Source organism: Chiloscyllium plagiosum, unplaced genomic scaffold (assembly GCF_037043375.1).
Source record: "Chiloscyllium plagiosum isolate Xiang-an unplaced genomic scaffold, Cpla_swu_hap1 HiC_scaffold_8, whole genome shotgun sequence".
Classification (NCBI taxonomy): domain Eukaryota; kingdom Metazoa; phylum Chordata; class Chondrichthyes; order Orectolobiformes; family Hemiscylliidae; genus Chiloscyllium; species Chiloscyllium plagiosum.
The window spans coordinates 88,062,609-88,088,703 of NW_028270146.1; the positions used below are offsets into that span (position 1 = coordinate 88,062,609).

Below are 26,095 nucleotides of genomic sequence, written 5' to 3' on the forward strand. Positions count from 1 at the left end.
AAGCCTGCAGTAAATATTCTGACGTTTCCCTGGTCGGCAGGCATCCTTTCCTAGAGGCTGGAAGAACACAGCAAGCCAGGCAGCATCAGGAGGTGAAGAACGCAATGTTTCGGGTATATCCCATCTTCAGGAATGGAGCTGGAGTGGGTAGGGGGAGCTGCAGATAAAGGTGGTGGTGGGAGGGTTTTGGGTGGGGAGAGGGGTGGAACGGTGAGGTAGCGATAAGAGAATCTGGTTGGTAGCTGGAAGGAAGGGTCAGCAGGTGGAATGGAAGGGAGGAGGCGGGCCTGGAAATGGAGTCGTGGAGGAGATGGGTGGGCAGGTTATTTGAGATTGGAGAACTCAAAATGTTGAGTCCCAGGCAGAAATATTGGATTCCAGCATCTGCAGTTTTTTTTTGTCTCCTTTCCTAGACCCTCTGCCACCTTGTTTGATCAGATCCCCATCCTTGGTCATCCACAATTTCCCGTAGGCATGACACTCCAGCTTTCTGTACTCCCTCACCACCAAACCCCCCACCACCCCCCCTCACCCCAGTCAATCATCTTTCATGGCCTGTGCTTCATAGACTCTGATCTCAAATAAGGTAAGGCACAGACAAACCCTCCTCAAAGAGGGAGACAACTCACTTCAAAGTCAAGCAGGTAAAGCACGTCACCCACTGGATGCCTCTTATGTGGTCAGGATTCATAAAGGCACAGTCAGCTCTCTCGTGGAGAACTTAATTGGAAAGGGGAAACTTAATTCTGGTGAGCAGGCCTTTTAATGAGCATAACATGAAATGCAAAAGTAAGGATAAATGTTTCCACATCCTGCTGTTGAGGAGTTTGATTCATCACAGAGGTTCTGAGAACTTAATTGCAAATTAAGTTCATAGTCCCCTGATCTTGGACCTCTCACCCAACAAAGTTCTCCCATCCGCCAGGAATTCCACTCTCGGGACTATTCATCAAACAAAAATTGAACAGTTCCTGTTAAAAAATTGTTCTGTCTGTGTTTTGTTTGTCTCAGAAAACAGAACAGCCAAGTTCTAGAGTCAGATTCTTAGTTTCAAACCTGATGAGTGTTGGTTCTTCATCTTTAATAGAAAAGTATTTATAGACCTGTCCAAAACAGTAAATGCGTAGCAACCGAATTCTGAGCACTGCTTTGAGCAGGGACACAGGTTCAAAACTGCCTCAAGCTCAGGACAAGTATTCTTCACACAAAGAATGATCCAGATATAGAACAGATCCTACATCAGTAAAGGAAGCTAGTCAAAGCGAGATCAGCTATTGTTAGACAGACCACAACTGGAGTACTGTGCGCGTTCTGGTCACCTCACTACAGGAAGATTGCGATAGCATGGGCTGAGGTATAGAGGAGGTTCACCCAGGATGTTGCCTAGTGTGAATTGAGCTATAAAGGAGACACTAAATAGGCTTGGATTGTTTTCTTTACAACAGAGAGGTCGGAGGAAGGGACCTCATTGAGGTGTATAAAGATTATGAGGAGTATGGATAGGGTGAATAGAGAGCAGACCCCTTGACTGAGGGGTCAATCATGCGATGGTATAATCTTAGGGTAAGGAGATTCAGTCAGGATTTGGGGGAAAAAAAACTTTTTCACTCAGCGGGTAGCGGGAATCTAGAAGGCACTGCCTGAGAAGGCAGTGGAAGCCAGAAACCTTATAATCTTTAAAAAAAAAATTTGTATGACCAGTTCAAAAATCACAACATTCAAGGATATGGGACAGGTGGAAAATATTGGGAATTAGCACAGTTTTAGTGGTAGTTCTGTTGGTGCAGACTAGGTGGGCTGAAGGGCCTTTCTGCATTATAAATCTACATAGGGCTTTGTTGGGTAAAACCAGGAGAATGAGGTACATTAATGACAGGGCAAGGGGGCTGAGTAATGTAGCTTTCTTTAAATGAACAAATACATCTTCCTTGTCCATATCCACCTTTTGGGATAGCTTCTCGCCTCATAAAGAATTGCAGCTTTCATACTCACAACATCCTCTGTAAGTAATGAGCTTGATGTTTGGGAAGTATCCAGAGTTGCAGATTGCAAGTGAGCTTTCTGTATGTCTGGACAACAACTGCTAAAATAAACATTTTCAAAACGTACACATGCACAATACCTGAGGCAGCGGTGGGGGCAAGAGAGTGGTTGGATATAGTTTGTGTCTTAATAGTATAGCTTCTTGAGCCAGAGATTCAGAAATGATCTTCTGGCCTTCCAGTCTGACAGACACAGTGCAGTTTGGAATGATATAAATATTTATGGAAGTTGAAATGCTCATCTTGTTTGACTGCACCTCCATGTCTACCACTGGTCCTGTCCTCTCTGACATCCTCGCCCCAAATGAGGAGAGGCAGGAAGGTGAGTAAGATGGATAGAGGACAAGAAAACAATAAAAACAGAAGTTGATAAAGAAGCACACAATAGATAACGTGGTGCAACTCCTCATCTCTGCGCATTAGAGCAGTCTTTCAAAAATGGCACACATGCAAAATCACAGATATTTTGATTCTGATTGGTCTAATGGATTGCAATAGTAACTTTGTAACCCCACATCAATGTCTCACGTATTTAACACTTCAAACTCATGAGCTACCAAAGGATTTAATCCTTTCAAAGGTTCGTCCCAGAGTTGACACTGGTATGTAATAGCTGGCTTACCTGCCATTCAGTGACCAGCCAGCTAGCTTTCACCTTCACTCTTTCTTTCCTGTGACTAACATGAATTAAGATATGCACAACCTCTCCGCACATTACCACATCACTATATCTATCTACAGAAATCATATTACCCCCACCTTTTCTTTTCAAATGCATAAGATACCATCAGGGCAAAGGATAAAGGAACAAGGCCTACCAATAAGTTCATACCTCCAGATGTCGCTGCTCTTGGAGAACATGGAGGATCGGATGACTTCTGGTGCCATCCAGGCATAGGTCCCCGCAGCACTCATTTTGGTAGTCTTGTGCCACTCTCGTGCCAGGCCGAAGTCTGTGATTTTCAGAGTCTTGTTACTAAGGCTCTCATTTTCCACCTTCTCGTGTATCAAAACTAGGGATAAATGGAGTGAGAGTTTTTAACCTCAACAAAAATATCCATGGAGGACAGCTCAACAAAAACTGGAAGATGCGTGCATCATGCCCCTTGCTGGCATATATCCTATTTTACATATTAAAACTAAACACAAAGGCTGGAATATATGGCTGCCCGGGGGTACCTGACCTCTTCTTATGAATTTGATCGCAATCCCACAAGGGGGAACAGAAGAACATTCCAGACTGATGTGAATCGTTGAACTTTGCTGCAACCAATCAAATAATCCACTGAATGGGACATATTTACCTTTAGAGGAAATCAAATTGTCCGAATGCCCTAAAGTCTCAAAAGACATGTTGAAATCAACATGAATACAAACAAGCTTTTTGTGTGGAAGAGGTTTTATATTTGTTGAGGAGTTACATCTACCAGCAGTGAATGAACCAAGCCAGAGTTCAGACCAGCTTCATGCCAGCAATCAGCCAACAAAATTAATAGCAATACCTTGCAAACCGTGGAATACAACAGAAAGGAAGATTCAACTCCATACACCCTCCTCCACCTCCAACTTCACCTCCACCCCCATTGTTCCAACTTCAAGTTCACCTGAGAAAACATTCTGGAAACTTGACAATGAATACCCTCACAGCCTGTAAACCTTTTGCTTTAGAGACCCATTCTTGAACTTTTAGGCATCAAAACCATCCAAGGAACTACAGGCCTATGTCATGGGAAACTGGAGATTGTAAATCAGAGGATGAGATAATTAAAGATATTTTCTAATCAACCTTTCAGAGGTGTTATGACACACATCTGGAGCAGGTGTGGATGAACCCAGGCCTCCTGGTCCATAGGTAGAGACACTACAACCGCAGGATAATCATAGTTTTTTTAAAATCAACCTGCTCAGATAGGCTTTTACATCACTCTGGAATAGATAAAACTTTAAGCCCAGGGTTCCTGGTCCAGAGGGCGATTGCCGTTGCAAGATATTTGCTAATCAACCACTTCAGAGATGTTAGTACATACCTCTACAGCAGGTGAGACCCAAACCTGGGCACCTCAGTCCAGGGGTAGATGCACTACTATTGCTGACAAGAGGTCCAATGCAAGATAATTATAATTGTTTTTATTTAACCTATTTTTCTAATCAACCTGTTCAGAGATATGTTACTACACATGTCTGGAGCAGGTGGGACCAAACAGTATATTACCTTCACCAGTGTCTAATCCTCGTGCATACAATATGTCGCATTTGATTTGGGGTAAGTGTGCAAGGTTAAATCACCTTTTTATTTTAAGCAAATAAAACCTGTTGCAACGACTATTTAATTGGGCTACAAATGACAAGGATAAGAAAACACACACATTTATTATCACAAGACATAGTAGGACATTTGCATTCTGTCCAAGCCACGCGGATATCTTCAATCTTCAGGACAGAAAATATCAAAGAACCATCCGCTAGAGATTTTTAGGCCGTTTCATCACAAATATTCGCTCTTTAGATATGATACTGTGACTGACAACTTTCTGATTATTAATTGTGATCCTGGTGCTAAATTATGGAAGAACATGTGGTACCAATATTCCCTCCAAGCAGCCCCAGACCAGCCATGAGTTACCTTGATGTCTATGCGCGCGCACAACCAGATGCGCATTTTGTTCTACTGGGTCATGTGGATGTTAAAGATGCCACATCACTATGAAGATCAGGAGAAATTTCTAGCTGGTCAATAATCTCCCCATCCTTACCTCCGCCATCACCCACCTTTAGCCACCAGCAGCAAAGAAGAGATCAACAGGCATTGTTATTTGAGGGATCTTGCTGCATGCAACATGCTGGCCTCATTTGCCAGCATATAGTGAGCACACTGTGGTGTCATTGACTAAATGGAGTTATTTGTGGGATTGAGTAAAATAGAACCGCTACACAGGATTCCTCCTTCTGATCACTATCAGATTGTAAGTAAACCTCCAGCTTCACTCTTGTTAAAGGTGGGTGACCTTACAATCTTCAGTGCTTTGGATCAGATGCAAAGAATGGACATTTGGAAGGCAGTAATTATCACATCCTGTAAGTAATCAAGACCTTTATATGGTTAAATACATGTACATCATTAGTTGACCCCAGTATGAGATGATTTGCTTTTAGTGCAAAATAATTTTGGCTAGTTTTGATCTAATTAACTCAGGAGTGTGAAGCATAGGTCGCATGTGAAGGTGCATGAAAAATGTGCATTAAGGTTGTAAACTCATTACATTCTGCTCACTTTCAACTTCATCACTGAAGCACTTTAAGAAAACCAGTGAGAGATCTGAAAAATTCAATACTTTTCTCACCAGCAACAAACACTTAATAGGTCCGTATGATCTAGGTGAGTCTGTCATAATCACAAACTACTATGTGATGGGTACACCTCCAGAGCGTGGATCAACAAATCAATCTGTGGTGGGCAGGCGAAAGCAGGGACCACCTCATGACAGCTGGTCACTCACCACTTTACACATCCATCCACCATCTGGGACCACCTGAGGTCACTCCACTTTCTCCTTGAACACAGTCCATCCACCACCCAGCTGAACTTGTTCTCACGTTCAATAACCCTAGCTTCAACTCTACTGACTTCCTCCAAAAGGTGCTGCTTTTGAGAACTCTCAGGTACAAACAATACCTGTCTTCTGTAGGACATGTTAAACGTCCTTTGTTCCAGTTTTACTCAGGTGTTCTCTCTGAACTCCTTTGGTATTGAGAAAACTGTGTTGGTGCTCATCCCATCTCTTACCCTGAACTGGAGAATTTCATTACATTCTGCTTCTAAGGAGGACACTTCTAGCTGTTCCATTCCTTTCCTGACCTTCTGTAAACATCTCAGGAGAGGGAGTGCACATTGATATTGACATGCCATCAACTCCTACATTTGCTGTCACTATATTTCTTCCAAGCCTGGTTCCCAGGGTACTCCGCTTTCCTTCCCTAGTTTTGGCATTTCCTTCACGTCTGCTCTGATGTAATTGCCCGCACTAGGGCTTCTGAAATGTTCAAAGTCGAAGAGTGTGTGGTGCTGGAAAAGAACAGCCCATCAGGCAGCATCTGAAGAGCACGAGTATCGATGTTTTGGAGTTCTCACTTTCTCCTTCTGAAATGTTCTCCTCGTTTGTCATCTCCATGATAGGCAGAGTCTTCAATAATGTCTGGATTTTGCTTACATTTCAGCTTTTATGGATTCTTCTCCCTCACAGATCTGTTAGGGACTCCATGTACAGTGAATCACCTTTCAACATGTCCAATAGGATCCCTTCACCAAATATATCCCATTTCAATGATTTGCAAGAGTGTTCACTCATCAATTACCTCCTCCCACCCCCAACCTCTCTCTCCCCTAGTACATTCCTGAACACGCACAGGAAATTGAACAATTGACCTTCCAGCTCCTCATAATACAACCGGACAGGGCCCCAAACACTCCTGCTGCATGAGAAGGTGGTTTATTATGCCCTACTCACAGGATGCCATCCCTTCTACATTGTGGAATTGAGTAATTGTTTCCTCAACTGTGACATTGAGCTTCTGGTCACCCGCTGCTTAAATCCTCTGAATCCATTCCTGGCTCCTTTCCTCTTCAATGGAACCTCGACAGAGCTCAGGAGAGCTGCGCTTCATGTTTATACCAGGAACCTTTCAGCTCTTTGGCTTTAACCAATGTCAGATCTGAACCATACTCCATTCTTTCTATGTGAAAGCAGGTGGTAGTAAGATGCAATGGGTGTACCAGCATTTTTCAGGAACAGTGGGATGGAGTGACCAGCAGATATGGTATTCACCTGCTTTTTTCTCCCAAAAGTCTCAGGCTTCTTTACCAGATTCTTCTTGTTTTCCCTCAGTTGCTGTTCCGCTGCAAACCATTTGTACATTTTGCGACCCTCACACACATCTTTCATTTCTCTCCTTCATTGTCTTTCGTCATCATGGCTTGTCAGTTAATCAGCTCCTATCCTCGGTCTGATTACAGTTCAATTTGATTTCTCTTGGTTTCCACTTCTTTGAATTAGAAAAGAAGCAAACTTTTATGGATGCTGACATCTGAAATGAAACAGAAGACGTCAGGAACACTCAACAGGTCAGGCAGCTTCTGTGAAGAGCGAAAACCGTTTAAAGCTTACAGCTTGATGACTTCCCGGCAGATCAGTTCTGATGAAATTCATGACAAGGAGGAATTCTTTGACGATACTACGAGTGCAGTGGACAACGGGAAACCAGTGGATGTGATGTATCTGGATTTCCAGAAGGCATTCAACAAAGTGCCTCACAAAAAGGCTGCAGCATAAGATAAAGGTGCATGGCACTATGGGTAATGTATTAACATGGATAGAGTATTGGTTAACTAACAGAAAGCAAAGAGTAGGGATAAATGGGACTTTTTGTGATTGGCAATCAGTGGCTAGTAGTGTGCCTCGGGAATCAGTGTTGGGACTGCAATTGTTTACAATTTACATTGATGAGTTAGGGACCAAGTGTAGTGTGTCAATGTTTGGAGATGACACTAAAATGAGTGGTAGAGCAAATTGTGCAGAGGGCACAAAGTGTGCAGAGGAATATAGATCAGTCAAGTGAGTGGGCAAGTGTCTGGCAGTTGGAGTACAATGTTGGAAAATGTGAGGGTATCCATTTTGGTAGAAATAACAGCAAAATGGACTATTATTTAACTGGTAAAAAATTGGAGCATGCAGCTGTGCAAAGGGACCTGGGTGTCCTTGTGCTTGAATCATAAAAAGTTGGTTTGCAAGTGCAGCAGGTAATTAAGGAGGTAAATAGAATATTGTTTTTCTTTGCTAAAGGGATTGAGTTTAAAAATAGGGAGGCTATACTTCAGAAAGGATGTACTGACACTAGAGGGAGTGCAGAGGAGATTCACAAGATTGATTCCAGAATGGCTTATGGGGACAGGTTGAGTAGATTGGGATTATATTGATTGGAATTTAGAAGAATGAGGGAGGATCTTCTAGAAACATATAAAATTATGAAGGGAATCGATAAGATAGAAGTAGGGAGGTTGTTTCCAATGGCGGATGAAACCACAACTAGGGGGCATAGGCTCAAAATAAGGGGGCAGGCAGGAGACTGGAAGAACACAAAGTCAGGCAGCATCAGGAGGTAGGGAAGTCAGCATTTTGGGTATAATCTTTCTTTAGGACTGGGGCTGGGTATAAGAGGAGCTGCAGTTAAAGGGGGTGTCAGGGGCAGGGTGGTGAAGTGGGAATAGGTGAAGACAGGTGTAGGTAACGACCTGGCTGGTCAACGGGAGGAATGAATCCATTTGGTGGCAGGGAGGAGTGGAAGGGAGGAGGAGGGGCTGGGAAGGGAGGTTATTTGAAATTGGAGCAATCAATGTTGACACCTCTGGGCTGTAGGCTGCCCAGGCAGAAAATGAGGTGTTGTTCCTCCAATTTGCAGTTTGATTTGATGTAGCAACAGAGGAGGCCATGGATTGTCATGTCGCAAAGGGAGTGGGAAGAGGAATTAAAATGGGCCGTAACTGGGAGGTCTGCTCTCCGTGGGCCCGGGAGAGCAGATGTAGGTTGGAGTGGAAGAAGAACTTCTTCACCCGAAAAGATTGTGAATCTGTGGAACTTCCTGCACAGTGAAGCAGTTCAGGTTACCTTGTTGAATGTTTTTAAGACAAGGATTGATTTTTGAACAGTAAATGAATTAAGGATTATGGTGAGAGAGCAGGTAAATGGAGCTGAGTCTATTGAATGGCAGAGCAGGCTCGAAGGGCCAGACGGCCTACTCCTACTCCTAGTTTTTATGTTCTTACGTAAATTGAATGCTCGGAGTTGCATGACAAAACATAAAGACAAAGCCAGAATTAGGGGCCATAGTGTGGAGAGAGAGAGAGAGAGAGAGAGACACACACACACACACACTTAGTGTGCAGGGAATCTTTTCTGCAGTGAATCATCTCATTTTGCCTCTATCCAATCCATCATTCCTGCATTAGCTCTTTAGAGATCTATCTAATTATCCCCAATTCCTTACTTTTTCTCAATATATCAGTAAATTTATCAACCTTCACATAATTATGAAACTTTTTAAAAACATTTTAATGGAATCTGCTGCCACCACCCTTCAGACAGTACATCCAAGTTTGAAATGACGAGAGATTGTGAAGCTCCAAGATGTAGAGGGTTCTTGTTGCCCTTGGAAAAGGTTAGATATAGATTCATGAAGAAAATAGAAACCTCAGAATTTCATCATTTATTGTGAGGGGAATCAAATACAAAATTTAGGAGGAATGCTTCTGTTATACAGAGCACAGGTGAGATCATACCTGGAGTACATTGTACAGTACTGGTCACCTTAGTTGGGAAAGGATGTAAATGCATTAGAAGCAGTTGAGAGAAGGTTTACAAGACTGATACCTGGAATGGACAGGTTGGTTTATGAGAAAGGTTGGGCTAGCTAGGTTTGTATCACTGGAGTTTAGATGAGAGAGAGAGATGAAGTTGAGTCTTGAAGGTTGCTTTCTTTGGCAGCCTTTCCATTGTGGGATCATTCTTTGGGATGTAAGTTTGTTGATGAAAAGTCCTGGGGAAAAATGACCTTGGTAGTTTGAGAGTGTTGTGCCATTGTGAGTTCTTGTTTCTGGAAATTCCCACCAGTCAATGCTATATTTTGTAGAACATTGGTGAATCTATTGTTCTCTCTAACTTTGCTCTCGTGATTCCCATTCCAAGTCTTTGATCAATCATTTCCCTAACCAATTCATGCAAAATCATGGAACACATCTTTTGATTATATCTCTCACTATATAATGATTCTTATACACTATACACTAAGTTTGGATGGACAATTATTACAATTGTAACTATAACCTAGAATTGTTAATTTCTTTGCAACACCAAAGGTTCCTCCTTAGAAATCCAAGAACCATGTTTGCTTTGGATGTCATCTGTTGAATGTGGAAACCCCAATGAAGATTGTTTTTAAGATGAACCACCAGATATGGTTGTGTATTTATCTGCTAAAGAATTTTATTGCAGAACTTCAAGTTAGCTTTTTGAAAACTATGGGTGTCCATATTTGATTCACAGAAATATGGAAAATATGATCAGGAATAGGCCACTCAAGCCTGTTCCACCAGTCAATATGATCATGGTTGATCATCCAACACGGTGCCCTGTTCCCACTTTCTCCCCATACCCTTTGATCGTTTTAGCCCCAAAAACTATTACCACCTCCTTGAAAGTTTTCAATGTTTTGGTCTCAAACACTTTGCGTGGCAGAGAATTCCACAGACTCTCAACTATCTGGGTGAAGAAATTTCTCTTCATCTCAATCTTAAATGACTGCTCCACATCTATAAACTGTGACCCATAGTTCTTGAATCCTCATCAATAGGAACATCCTTCCTGCATTTACATTGTATAGGTTTGTCTGACATCAACCCCACAATCTTCTAAACTCCAGTGAATATAGTCCTAATAGATCCAGTCTTTCTTCATATGTCAGTCCTCCCATCCCAGGAATCAGTCTGGTAAACCTTTGCTGAATTCTATCCACGGTCAGAACACCCTTCCTCATATATGATGATCAAGGCTACACACACCTCCAACGGTGTTCTCACCAAAGCCCTGTACAATTGCAGCAAGACAACCCTGCTACTGTACTTAAATCCTCTCCCTTTGAAGCCCAATGTACCATTTGCCTTCTTCACCAACTGCTGAAACTGCATGCTGACCTTCAGCAACTGGTGGACAAGGACACCCAGGTCACACTGCACCAAACCCTTTCCCAATCTATCACTGTTCAGATAATAATCAGCCTTTTAGTTTTCGCTACTACATTATACCTCATCCGCCATGCATTAGCTCACTCACTCAACTTGTCCAAATTGCACTGAAGCATCCCTGTATCTTGCTCACATTTCACCCAAACGCCCAGCTTGTGACATCTGCAAACTTGGAGATATTCACACTTCGTAACCTCACCTGAATGGTTAATATTCATGCTTCCTTTCCTTGTATAATTAAAAGGTTTTTATAAATTGAATTTCTCTCATCATTTTGATTACTCTTCTGGGTGGTATTGCACTCTGGAAAAGTTCTAACTCAAACTAAAAATTTAAAAGTCACAATATTGATTTGCACTATAAAAATCTTTGAATTCTGTGATTTTATGAAATTAACAGCAGAGAAGGGAAGGGAAAAGACTTTCCCTTGTCTAAAGAAACCATTTTTTTTTTACTGATAACACTTGAGGGTGGGAATATTTCTATATTGCTCCCAGACAAAGCACATGACTACAAGGTACAATTCCATCCCTGGTTCTGAGACCATTGGTCTCTCATCATGACTAGCAATCAAACTGGGTTCAGTTATTAGCTAGTCAACTGTCTTGTCGAAGTTCTCTGCTCCAATTCGAAACTTAAGTGTTTTTTGTAACAAATTCTCTCCTTTTGATTTGTTACATTGTTAGTACTAATGCAGTCAGTTCCTCTACAATGTGATGGTTGCGTTCTTGTGCAACCCTTAAATGTTGGTGCTGTAATTGCGTACAGCCGCACACATTTTAAACGTACATGCTGTAGAAACAGCATCCCCATTTTGTCAATCACATCACAGTGAATTCGCGTTGATGTATCGCATGTTATAACAGAATGATTTGTAATAAAATGTTATACTCTTCGCTGGACTTCAGTGAACTCTGTCCCCAATGAGATCTCCCTCACCATTTTAAAATTCAACCACATCCTTTTACTTTTTCTCTAATTACATTTCCTGTAAGCAGTGACTACATGCCAGCCTAAAGTCATGACAGGTACAAGTCTTTCGTCTTCACCAGCGGTACTGAAAGTACTGAAAGCGGACTTTAACTTCTGGAGTGACACAGACAATGAAGTTAGTCCATCAACTTCTTTCCTTCTTACACAGATCCTTGAGACTAAGGATAGTTTTATTCCAATCCAGACACCCGAGGTGACTAAACCATCCTGAATCTGTAATTCCTGCTGCAGATAAGGTTTAGAGTGTTTGAAGAGGCATGTAGCTGGGATACTGAGATTTTCGCATGCTCCTTCCACCGGTTGTGTTTGGCCTCCACCTGGACCTGTCTGAGGGGCTCAAGGTGGTGAGCAACTTCACGAATGCTTCTTCTCTACCTTGGGCTGTTTTAGGCAAGTGATTCCCATGAGTCAGTGGTGAAATTGCTTTACTTATAGGATATTTTTGAGGATGTTCGACTGGTTTCCCCGGTCCTGCTTGCAATGCAGAAGCACACCTTAGAGAGCTCAGTTTGGAACTCCTGGGTAGTACAGTACAGTAGTAGTTCATAGTTGAACAGTACGTAAAGAAATTTAAGCAACTTGTGAATTCTGTGTCTTTTAAGAACTGTTAACTTACCTCATTATGACATGTATTGACTCCTGTTACTATTACTTGAGCCATTTATCCATTGCTCATTTTCCCTTCAAGTATGTCATATATGCATATGTGCGTGTGCGCGTGTATGTTTATAGACATGTATGCTTTTCCTCTCCTTCACTTTGTCTTCACCTAGAAAGAGTTTGTTGAGTAATACATCTTCCAGTTCCCCCATCTGATCATGATCCAGAAATTGTTGTCAAAAAGTGAGTAAGTTACAGTTGGTTCAGTGTAGAATCTGTGATGCATCTTGTAGCTGAGCAGCCTGCCTGACAACCAGTTAAAGATTCACATCCTGAGTAGGACCGACATGAATAAGGCATCAGAGGACAGCAAGCATCAATGGCACTCAATCTCAGCAAGAGCTTGTACATTCAAGGAGTGAACAATTCTCACTCTGTTGACTCTGCAGAACAAACTCCCTTGTCAGCATTCCAGGAATATGCTAGGACGACTATTTCCAGCTGGCTGAAATCTGGCTCTGTAAAGTGAGTCTCTGCAGAGCCTGCCAGCTGCTGCCTGATGCTAGCAAGCTCAGCTTGGTACATCAAGCTGAGTAAGCAAAAATGCACTTAACCAGGCAGTAAGCACCAACAGCAAAGTGGATGGCATCCAGCTCAGGACCAGCAATAGATAGTCTTTGGTCACCCCAAACTGGACCCAATGCCTGACTGAGTGATATCAGACTCGCAGGATTAGAAAATGCAAATCAGAATTAGCACTGGAAGCTCTATCTTGCATAGACTCTGAATCCTGAACAGTGCACTCTCTCAAAACATCATAACCTGCAATTTCCATTTCACAGAAAGAAATGAATAACATAAGTTCTCAGAATGCTTTTATTATATTAAATTGATTTGTTTAGTTTCTGATTTGATGGCAAACCAGGGACTCCATTACATATTTTGTCACTCACTATCAGATCAGCAAATCGTAACAGAAGTCAGATAGATCACAATTGCATTCTAGACTACAAAGGGCAGCAGACGGCTGACAGAAGGTCAATGTAGACCTAAAAAGGCTTCAATGCCAAGATCTAGGGGATAAATGCTCAAGTGGTTCAGACGCGTACAGAAAATTACAGGTTCCAGTAATAGTTCACTACGACCAAAGTTTTCAAACTGAATAAATGTAATACATCCTACTGTGCTTCAGCTGCATTCTAACAGAGTCCACAGCATGAATCAGCACCCACATACAGAACATGCTCAAGTAAAAACGATGGGTACAGTCAGCACATTTACACAAGTGGCTGAGGGCTTGCATAATTACAATGTCAAAATTTGCATAATTAGAATGTCATTGACCCTCATTGTCTGACCAAATTTAGAACATCGTTAAAAGAGTTAAACATGGTGACTGAACTTGAAGGATTATTGGTGTCATGCAAAATCACAATCTATGACTACACACAGTACAGTACATGGTTATTTATAGCTGTTCTGAACACCAAGCCTATAAGCTGCTTATTCTATTGCAGTTTGACCTAAATCCCACGAGGTGGAAGCAAAACCATAGATCTCAGACAAAGAGAGATCCACCATCAAAATGGAAATCATACTTTTGCTAGTTCAGACTAACAAAGACAGAAACATGAATGAGAGGGACACGGCAGAAAGAGATGGGGAGATACAGTAAGAGAGGGAGTGGGAAAACTGAAGTCATCTCAGATAAACATGAAGTGATAGATGTTGACATTGGGTACGATAAGGCAATCACTTTTGCAAAGTTGTTGGATATACAGTAAACCCAGTCAAGGCATTATAGCATCCCCTGAACAAAACCCAGGACAGGATTTCCCTGTGGATTCCTGAACCCTTTTATCAAGGTGCAATGTGGCCCAGAAGGCCAACTTCAGTGTGGGAAATACTCTTGCAATGTGATTTTCCCCAGGACAGAGGGTGGGCTTATCTTCCAGTTGGAATAGAATAGGATAGGATAAAATATCCTTTATTGTCATGTGTACTCACTTACAGCAGTACAGGAGTACAGTGAAAAGTTTTACAAGGTTACCTCTTATGGCACCATCTTAGGTACATGTACCTAGGTCCAACTCTTAAACACAATATTCAAAGGATCGTTAGAAATAAGACATAGTTAAAGGATTGAAATTAGAGTTAGGAAATAAATTTCAGCAGCAACACCACTCTCCAGGTTGAATTGCTACAGAATCTGTACAGTAGGTAAGAGCTTTTAGACCTGCCCGGGTGCCGCCCCACACACCTGAACCCCAAACCTGCAAGGGGCAGCCCCCTGAAATCAGGAGGCAGGGTAGAAATTTCGACTCGATGACCTTCAATTGCCTGAAGTGGCTTTTAAACAGAGCAGTTTGGCGAACTGCTACCTGCTGAGAGATAGCCCTGCCACCAACCATCCTTCCATTGTATTCTCCCTCTACAAACAAAGACCCAGGAGCAGGACAGAACAGGAAACCAGTTTGCTGACCAGAACTGGTATGTCAATCCCCTTTTGGTTTGTCCTTCCTGCACTATTCAAACCTGTTTCAGGTCCAAGTGGGACATTTAAATTAAGCACATTGCGTGTCTCAGGGCTCTGGACAAATACTAAAGATGTTGCTTGTGATAAGAATCAATGAGAAAAGAACCTTTCCAAAGTCAAGACAACTATTTCCTCTCTCTGATATGAAAAGTTAAAGATTATGTCAGCATCACAGATGAAGAACACACAAGACTAATTAGCCAGAAAACAGGAAATCTCCATAAAAAGTATTGAAGGACTTCTTATTGTAAGGCTTACAATAGTGTTACCAATGAAGCAGAGAGGGTACAGGGTGAACATATTGTCCAGGGGGGACTTAATGAACAAAGAGGGTACAGCAATTGCAGAAAGTGCAGGACCAATTTGAACATGGATTGTGAGAAGGTGAGGACTGCTGATGCTGGAGAGCAGAGTCAGAATTTGTGGCGCTGGAAAGGCACAATAGGTCAGGCAGCATCCGAGGAGCAGGAGAGTCAACATTTGGGCATAAGTCCTTCATCAGGAATGTGGGCGGGTGGGGCTGGGGGGGGGAGGAAAGATAGCTGGGAAGGCTATTTATGATAGCCAAGTAGTGACGTCCATGGACTCACAAAATGGTCAGAAAGTGAAGTGTAAGTATTGACAGAAAGTAGAGAAATGTCTATTACACCAGAAAGTGATCATGGAGTAGAGAAAGATTTTTCAAGAGAGAGGTTTTGCAATGGCAGCCTCAATAAAGCTGAGATGCAAGGCCACAACTTAACAAGATTGGAAAATAAAATAAATGTTACAAGCAATCTCTCAACAAAAGTAGCAGCAGAAAATCATCATGACCATGACTTTTCATGGCTGTGAATAAAACTAAGGTTAAACATGTAAGAGAGGGAGAGAGAGTTGGAGACAGTTTGGAGTTTATTCTGAGGTAGCAGATAAGGTTCTACAAACTAGGTTAGATTTGAATGGAATAAGTCTTTGGAACTGGGTCTTAGGGTTAAAGATAGACTAGTTACTTGGGGTGTTGAAGAATGGATTCTTCTAAATTTGGAAAAGTAATTTTAAAAATCTTTTTGGTTTGTTTGGCCATGTATTTTGGGAGTTTATGAGCATGGACATTAAAGCTAAACTTCTACAAAGTGATATTTTTCAACAACATGCATTTCTGATACCAAAAAAAGCAGGTACAGAAGAAAAACAAAACAACGTGCCAACGAGATCTATTTTGCTGTTCAATTAAAATCTGAGGATTCTGGGTAATCCAAGATGGAGGACGGGAAAAATTTCTGGCTGCAACAGCTGCTCCTTTTTTGAGGTATTTTAAGTGCTGGAAGTAATTTCCTCAAATTCCAGGAGCAGCAAATACTGTTTTATATGCTGTTGCATTGTTTTGGAACTTTGTAAAAAAAAAAGTCAAAACAACAGCAGTTTTAAAAGGGAGAAGAACAGACAAAGGAAGCACATGGTGAGGTCATTGCAGGGGAGAGAGAAAGAAAGAAAGAAACTGACACTGCCTTTGCTGTTAGAATTCATGTATCGCTGGACATCAGAGTGCGCCTGGGAAAATTAACAAACAGTGAAATTCACAACTGATCTTGGAGGAACTGTTGGGCGAAGTTCACAGCACAGAAGCAGGTAAGTGTATTGTTGTTTTAAGTGTGACCTACAGAAAGTCTGCAGTAGTGAGTAGAGTGGGTTCTTTCTTGATTATATGTTTTTGGAGATATGTCTCTTGATTAAACTTAAAATATAAGCCACAACTATTAATTTAACCTTGGGCAGTGTTTGTAGAGGAATAAGTCAGTGTTATTTTCTGGGTCTGTAGATTGTGAAGAAGCAAAAATGGCCCTTAGTGGAGTGAAATGTGCTTCTTGTCAGATGTGGGAGTTTAAAGAGAGTTTAAGGATTACAGTGGATTATATCTGCGATAAATTCTGTTGGTTGCGAATCTGATCAGATTGAATAGATTGGTTGGAGAGACAGTTAGAAGCAATGAGGAATTTGCAATAACAACAGTATGTGATGGATGGTAGTTATAGGAAGGGGAGGTTGGGGGGGGGGGGGGGGGGGGAAGTCTCAGATACAGTCATATAGATGGGTTAACTCCAGGAAAGGTAATAGAGGTAGGCAGCTAGTGCAGGAATCTTTTGTGGTTATTTCAAACAAGTATGCTGTTTTGGAAAATGTAGGGGGGGAATGGATTCTCAGGGGATTGTAGCACGAACAGCCAAGTTTCTGGTATTGAGACTGGCTCGAATGCAACAAGGGGTACAACGGGTTCCAAGAGATCAATTGTATTGGGGATTCTCTAGTCAGAGGTATAGACAGACGTTTCTGTGGCCAGCAGCGAAAAATCAGAGTGGTGTGTTGCTTCCCTGGTGCCAGGATCAAGGATGTCTCATAGACGGTGCAGAACCTTCTCAAGGGGGAGAGAGGCCAGAAAGAGGCCATTGTCCACATTGGAACCAACGACATAGGAAGGGAAAAGGTAGAGATTTTGAAGGGAGATTACAGAGAGTTAGGCAGGAATTTAAAAAGGAGGTCCTCGAGAGTAGTAATATCTGGATTACTCCCGGTGCTATGGGCTAGTGAGGGCAAGGATAGAAGGATAGAGCAGATGAATGCATGGCTGTGGAGCTGGTATATAGAAGAAGGATTCACATTTTTTGGATCATTGGAATCTCTTTCGGGGTAGATGTGACCTGTACAAGAAGGACAGATTGCACCTAAATTGGAAGGGGACTAATATACAGGCAGGGACATTTGCTGGAGCTGCTTGGGAGGATTTAAATTAGTAAAGTGGGGAGGGGGTGGGACCCAGGGAGATAATGAGGAAAGTCGTCAATCTGAGACTGGTACAGTTGAGAACAGAAGCGAGTAAACTAACTGTCAGGGCAGGCAGGGACAAGGTAGGACTAATAAATTAAATAATTAAATTTATTTCAATGCAAGGGGCCTAACAGGGAAGGCAGATGAACTCAGTGCATGGTTAGGAACATGGGACTGGGATATCATAGCAATTACAGAAACATGGCTCAGGGATGAGCAGGACTGGAAGCTTAATGTTCCAGGATACAAATGCTACAGGAAGGTTAGAAAGGGGAGGCAAGAGAGGAGAGGAGTGGTGTTTTTGATAAGGGATAGCATAACAGCTATGCTGAGGGAGGATATTCTTGGAAATACATCCAGGGAAGTTATTTGGGTGGAACTGAGAAATAAGAAAGGGATAATCACCTTATTGGGATTGTATTATTGACCTCCTAGTAATCTGAGGGAAATTGAGAAACAAATTTGTAAGGAGATCTCAGCCATCTGTAAGAATAATAGGGTGATTATGGTAGGGGATTTTAACTTCTCAAATGCAAGGTTTGTGAAGGTTTGTAACTCAGGTTGAGGTTTAGGGTGTAGGTTTGCTCGCTGAGCTGTAGGTTTGATATCCAGACGTTTCATTACCTGGCTAGGTAACATCATCAGTGGCGACCTCCAAGTGAAGCGAAGCTGTTGTCTCCAGCTTTCTACTTATATGTTTATCCTGGATGGGGTTCCTGGGGTTTGTGGTGATGTCATTTCCTATTCATTTTCTGAGGGGTTGCTAGATGGTATCTAGATCTATGTGTTTGTTTATGGCGTTGTGGTTGGAGTGCCAGGCCTCTAGGAATTCTCTGGCATGTCTTTGCTTAGCCTGTCCAAGGATAGATGTGTTGTCCCAGTCGAAATGGTGTTTTTTTTCATCCATGTGTAGGGCTACGAGGGAGAGAGGGTCGTGTCTTTTTGTGGCTAGCTGGTGTTTGTATATCCTGGTGGCTAACTTTCTTCCCATTTGTCCTACATAGTGTTTATGGCAGTCCTTGCATGAAATTTTGTAGATGACGTTGGTTATGTCCATGGGTTGTACTGGGTCTTTTAAGTTTGTTAGTTTTTGTTTGAGAGTGTTGGCACACAAACCCACCAACACTCTCAAAAAAACTAACAAACTTAAAAGACCCAGTATAACCCATGGTCAAAACCAATGTCATCTACAAAATTCCATGCAAGGACTGCCATAAACACTACGGAGGACAAACAGGAAGAAAGTTAGCCACCAGGATACACGAACACCAGCTAGCCACAAAAAGACACGACCCTCTCTCCCTCGTAGCCCTACACACGGATAAAAAAATCCACCATTTCGACTGGGACAACACATCTATCCTGGGACAGGCTAAGCAAAGACATGCCAGAGAATTCCTAGAGGCCTGGCACTCCAACCACAACGCCATAAACAAACACATAGATCTAGATACCCTCTATCAACCCCTCAGAAAACAAACAGGAAATGACATTACCACAAACCCCAGGAACCCCATCCAGGTCAAACATATAAATAGAAAGCAGGAGACAACAGCTTTGTTTCACCTGGAGGTCGCCACTGATGATGTTACCTAGCCAGGTAATGAACCATCTGAATATCAAACCTACAGCTCAGTGAGCAACCTATGCCCTAAACTTCTCAAATATAGACTGGGACTGCCATAGTGGTAAGGACACATACTACTGTGTGAAAAAGTTGCCCCGTAGGTCTCTTTTATATCTTTCCCCTCTCATCCTAAACCTATGCCCTCTAGATCTGGACTTCCTGACCCCAGAGAAAAGACTTGTCTATTTATCCTATCCATGCCCCTCATAATTTTGTAAACCTCTATAAGGTCACCCCTCAACCTCCGACGCTCCAGGGAAAACAGCCCCAGTCTGTTCAGCCTCTCCCTATAGCTCAAATCCTCCAACCCTGGCAACATCCTTGTAAGTCTTTTCTGAACCCTTTCAAGTTTCACAACATCTTTCCGATAGGAAGGAGACCAGAATTGCACGCAATGTTCCAACAGTGGCCTAACCAATGTCCTGTACAGCCGCAACATGACCTCCCAATTCCTGTACTCAATACTCTGACCGATAAAGGAAAGCATACCAAATGCCTTCTTCACTTTCCTATCTAACTGCGACACCACTTTCAAGGAACTATGAACCTGCACTCCAAGGTCTCTTTGTTCAGCAACACTCCCTAGGACCTTACCATTAAATGTATAAGTCCTGTTAAGATTTGCTTTCACAAAATGCAGCACCTCACATTTATCTGAATTAAACTCCATCTGCCACTTCTCAGCCAATTGGCCCATCTGGTCCAGATCCCATTGTAATCTGAGGTATCCCTCTTTGCTGTTCACTACACCTCCAATTTTGGTGTCATTTGCAAACTTACTAACTGTACCTCTTATGCTCGCATCCAAATCATTTATGTAAATGACAAAAGTTGAGGACCCAGCACTGATCCTTGTGGCACTCTACTAGTCACAGGCTTCCAGTCTGAAAAACTAAAGTCCACCACCACCCTCAGTCCTCTAATTGAGCCTGTTCTATATCCAAATGACTAGTTCTCCTTGTAGTCCATGAGATCTAACCTTGCTAATCAGTCTCCCATGGGGAACCTTGGTGAGCACCTTACTGAAGTCCATATAGATCACATCTACCACTCTGCCCTCATCAATCCTCTTTGTTGCTTCTTCAAAAAGCACAATCAAGTTTGTGAGACATGATTTCCCACGCACAAAGCCATGTTGACTATCCCTAATTAGTCCTCATCTTTCCAGATACATGTACATCCTGTCCTTCAGGATTCCCTCCAACAACTTGCCCACCACTGATGTCAGGCTCACTGGTCTATAGTTCCCTGGCTTGTCCTTACCGCCCTTCTTAAACAGTGGCACCACGTTAGCCAACCTCCAGTCTTCCGGCACCTCACCTGTGACTATTAATGATACAAATATCTCAGCAAGAAGCCAAGCAATCATTTCTCCAGCTTCCCACAGAGTTCTAGGGTACACCTGATCAGGTCCTGGAGATTTATCCACCTTTAACTGTTTCAAGACATCCAGCACTTCCTCCTCTGTAATTTGGACATTTTGCAAGATGTCACCATCTATTTCCCTACAGTCTATATCTTCCATATCCTTTTCCACAGTAAAAACTGATGCAAAATACTCATTTAGAATCTCCCCCATTTTCTGCAGCTCCACACAAAGGCCACCTTGCTGATGTTTGAGGGGCCTACTCTCTCCCTAGTTACCCTTTGTCCTTAATATATTTGTAACAGCCATTTGGATTCTCCTTAATACTATTTGCCAAACCTATCTCATGTCCCCTTTTTACCCTTCTGATTTCCCTCTCAAGTATAATCCTAATTCCTTTATACTCTGAGGATTCACTCGATCTATCCTGTCTATACCTTACATATGCTTCCTTCTTTTTCTTAACCAAGAAAACTTGACCTACTCTTGGGAAATAAGGCATGGCAGGTGACTGAGGTGTCAGTGGGAGAGCAGTTTGGGCCCAGCAACCACAATTCTATTAGATTTAAATTAGCGATGGAAAAGGATAGACCAGATCTAAAAGTTGAAGTTCTAAATTGGAGAAAGGCCAGTTTTGACAGTATTAGGCAAGAACTTTCAAAAGCTGATTGGGGCAGATGTTCGCAGGTAAAGGTAAAGTGGTTGATGTGAGATATATGGATTTCAGTAAGGCGTTCCACAAGGTTCTCCATGGGAGACTGGTAAGCAAAGTTAGATTTCATGGAATACAGGGAGAACTAGCCATTTGGACACAGAACTGGCTCAAAGGTAGACAGAGGGTGGTGGTGAACTTTAGTTTTTCAGACTGGAAGCCTGTAACTAGTAGAGTGCCACAAGGATTGGTGCTGGGTCCTCTACTTTTGTCATTTACATAAATGATTTGGATGCGAGCATAAGAGGTACAGTTAATAAGTGTGCAGATGACTCCAAAACTGGACGTGTAGTGAACAGCAAAGAGGGATACCTCCGACTACAACAGGATCCTGACCAGATGGGCCAATGGTCAGAGAAGTGGCAGATGGAATTTAATTCAGGTAAATGAGAGGTGCTGCATTTTGGGAAAGCAAATCTTAGCAGGACTTATACACTTAATGGCAAGGCCCTCGGGAGTGTTGCTGAACAAAGAGACCTTGGAGTGCAGGTTCATAGTTCCTTGAAAGTGGAGTCGCAGGTAGATAGGATAGTGAAGACGGCGTTTGGTATGCTTTCCTTTATTGGTCAGAGTATTGAGTACAGGAGTTGGGAGGTCATGTTACGGCTGTACAGGACACTGGTTAGGCCACTGTTGGAATATTGCGTGCAATTCTGGTCTCCTTCCTATCGGAAATGGGAAGCCTTCAGAAATGAGATAACAAGAATACAAAAAGTATATTCCTGTCAGGGTGAAAGGAAAGGCTGGTAGGTATAGGGAATGCTGGATGATTAAAGAAATTGAGGGTTTGGTTAAGAAAAAGAAGGAAGTATATGCCAGATATAGACAGGATAGACCGATTGAATCCTGAGAAGAGTATAAAGGCAGTCGGAGTATACTTAAGAGGGAAATCAGGAGGGCAAAAAGGGGACATGAGATAGCTTCGTCAAATAGAATTAAGGAGAATCCAAAGGGTTTTTACAAATAAGTTAAGGACAAAAGAGTAACTGGAGAGAAAATAGGGCCCCTCAAAGATCAGCAAGGCGGCCTTTGTATGAAGCTGCAGAAAATGGGAGAGGAGATACTAAACGAATATTTTGCATCAGTATTTACATATGCTAGATAGGATAGTGAAGAAAAGGATATGGAAGATATAGAATATAGGGAAATAGATGGTGACATCTTACAAAATGTCCAAATTACATAGGAGGAAGTGCTGGATGTCTTGAAACACAAAAGGTGGATAAATCCCCAGGACCTGATCATGTGTACCCTAGAACTCTGTGGGAGGCTGGAGAAGTGATTGCTGGGCCTCATGCTGAGATATTTGTACAATCAATAGTCACAGGTGAGGTGCCAGAGGTTTAAGAAGGGTGGTAAGGACAAGCCAGGGAACTATAGACCAGTGAGCCTGACGTCAGTGGTGGGCAAGTTGTTGGAGGAATCCTGAGGGACAGGATGTACATGTATTCAGAAAGACAAGGACTGATTCAGGATAGTCAACATGGTTTTGTATGTGGAAAATCATGTCTCACAAACTTGATTGAGTTTTTGAAGAAGTAACAAAGAGGAATGATGAGGGCAGAGTGGTTGATGTGAGATATATGGATTTCAGTAAGGCGTTCCACAAGGTTCTCCATGGGAGACTGGTAAGCAAAGTTAGATTTCATGGAATACAGGGAGAACTAGCCATTTGGACACAGAACTGGCTCAAAGGTAGACAGAGGGTGGTGGTGAACTTTAGTTTTTCAGACTGGAAGCCTGTGACTAGTAGAGTGCCACAAGGATTGGTGCTGGGTCCTCTACTTTTGTCATTTACATAAATGATTTGGATGCGAGCATAAGAGGTACAGTTAATAAGTGTGCAGATGACTCCAAAACTGGACGTGTAGTGAACAGCAAAGAGGGATACCTCCGACTACAACAGGATCCTGACCAGATGGGCCAATGGTCAGAGAAGTGGCAGATGGAATTTAATTCAGGTAAATGAGAGGTGCTGCATTTTGGGAAAGCAAATCTTAGCAGGACTTATACACTTAATGGCAAGGCCCTCGGGAGTGTTGCTGAACAAAGAGACCTTGGAGTGCAGGTTCATAGTTCCTTGAAAGTGGAGTCGCAGGTAGATAGGATAGTGAAGACGGCGTTTGGTATGCTTTCCTTTATTGGTCAGAGTATTGCGTACAGGAGTTGGGAGGTCATATTACGGCTGTACAGGACACTGGTTAGGCCACTGTTGGAATATTGCGTGCAATTCTGGTCTCCTTCCTATCGGAAAGATGTTGTGAAATTTGAAAGGGTTCAGAAAAGATTTACAAGGATGTTGCCAGAATTGGAGGATTTGAGCTATAGGGAGAGGCTGAACAGGCTCGGGCTGTTTTCCCTGGAGTGTCGGAGGCTGAGGGGTGACCTTATAGAGGTTTACAAAATTATGAGGGGCATGGATAGGATAAATAGACAAGGTCTTTTCCCTGGGGTTGGGGAGTCCAGAACTAGAGGGCATAGGTTAGGGTGAGAGGGGAAAGATATAATAGAGACCTAAGGGGCAACTTTTTCACACAGAGGGTGGTACGTGTATGGAATGAGCTGCCAGAGGAAGTGGTGGAAGCTGGTACAAGTGCAATATTTAAGAGGCATTTGGATGGGTATATGAATAGGAAGGGTTTGGAGGGATATGGGCCGGGCGCTGGCAGGCGGGACTAGATGGGGTTGGAATATCTGGTCGGCATGGACGGTTTGGACTGAAGGGTCTGTTTCCATGCTGTATATCTCTATGACTCTATGACTATGACTATGACTCTAATCCTGCAATGTTTTGTGTCTATCATAAAGGGAAAACTCATTTCTAAAGTGGGGGGGTCCTGCAGGATTTGAGAAATGCATTAGTAATAAGATTAGAGTAGAATTTGAGATTACAAATCACGCTTCTGGGCTTTCAAACAAATTGGTTTCGATATTAAGAACTATCGATCTGGAAAAGGTTAAATTGACAATTCTACTCAGAGTCTTATGCCAGAAAGGTGACATTACATCTGAAGAAGACCAAGCTAATGTGAGCTTGGTTGATCCGTTGAAATGATGGAGCACTCTGAATAGACCACGTTAGTTTTGATGTTTGAGGTTGAAGTATTATGATGGAACGCCCTGAAGTACAGAATATTTTAAAGGAAAACATTAATCAAGATTGACTTCTTTCGTCGGTGCTTAATTTTCCATCCTGCATGTCGTATGGTGTGACATGCAGTTTACTCAACAGCTCAATGGGAATTTCCTGTGCATTTTCTGGCCTATCAGATATAACCTAGAAGTGGGTGGAATCATGTTGTGTGGTGACCCAACATCACAATTCAGAGATTTCACATGATCTGCTATCCCCCAGTCTTCCAACCCGTCCACATACCTGAACCTGAACCCCTTTGGCTGTTAAGATCTTACCCAATGGATTAAATGGTCAGTTGTATGTTCCATGGAGTTCTTTTATCAGAGATGAACAAATGTTAAAAAAAAATAATATAACAGGTGCATTTCTCAGAGAATGAAACACATTGATCGTGTAAAAAGGGAATATGTTCTGTGTTTTTGGTCAGTTCCTTGCATTCTCCTTCAGTGAAGAGAACGTATACAAGTTCAAAGATGTGCAGGTTAGGTGGAGTGGCCACGGGAAATGCAGGGTTACAGGGATAGGGTGGGGTGATGCACTGGTCTTCAGAGGGTCAGTATGGACTCAATGGGCCAAATGACCTGCATCCACACTGTAGGGATTCTATGATTCTAAGGAGCATGATGGGTATAGGAACAAGAGTCGGCCATTCAATCTATCAAACATGTCCCTCCATTCAATATGATCAAGGCTGAGAAAACCTTTTACCCATCAAGGCCTTTTACCCATCCAATCCCCATAACCCTGTATGCCATTGGTAATCAAATGGGCTCTAACGTAGCTGCTAAAAAATTGAAACAAAACTTCACTATTTCTGTACTCAAATCCTCTTGCAATTGAAAGGTTAACATTGCATTCACCTTCCTAATAGCTTTCTACACCAGTATGTTAATAAGACCATAAGTAGTAAGAACAGGAGTAGACCATTCAGCCCCTCAAGCTTGCTCTGATATTCAATACGACTAGTTGATCCAATATTTCTCAAGTCCACTTTCCTGTTCTTTTCCTGACTGATCACAAATATATCTGTCTCAGCCTTAAATATACACAAGGTTTCTTTCCCCCACAGCTCTCTGTGCAAAGGAGTTCCAAAGACTCTCAACCCTCTGAGAAGATATTTCTCCTCATCTCAGTCTTAACTTGGGATCCCTTTATTCAAGTTCTAGAATACAAGTCTGAAGTACTATTACCAAAATAGTGTCAGGGCCCACATTCTTTGCAGTATCCAGTGTCTCCTACTGTTTCTTGATATCACAATGAGAGAACTGAATTAGCTGATAACCAGCATCTATGAAGCTGGGGACCTCTGGGGGAGACTGAGGGGATCAGCCACTTGGCACTTCTGACTGAAGGTATTCACAAATGTTTCAGCATTATTTTGTTTTGCATTAATGTGCCGGGCTATCCCATTGTTAAATTTTGGCTTATTTTCCTTCACTCCTTTTCTAGTGAGTTATTTAATTGTACAGCACCATTCATGACTGGATGAG

The 26,095-nt window shown here is 42.4% G+C and overlaps 1 protein-coding gene across 2 annotated transcripts in view; it reads right to left on the reverse strand.

Annotated features, from left to right (window-relative positions):
- map3k9 (mitogen-activated protein kinase kinase kinase 9) overlaps positions 1-26,095 on the reverse strand; it is a 143,425-nt gene that overhangs the window by 32,640 nt on the left and 84,690 nt on the right. For both annotated transcript variants that reach the window (XM_043698138.2, XM_043698137.2), the window contains exon 3: positions 2,875-3,055. In XM_043698138.2, the coding sequence (XP_043554073.2) occupies positions 2,875-3,055 (181 nt within the window). The remainder of the gene's footprint in view (positions 1-2,874; positions 3,056-26,095) is intronic.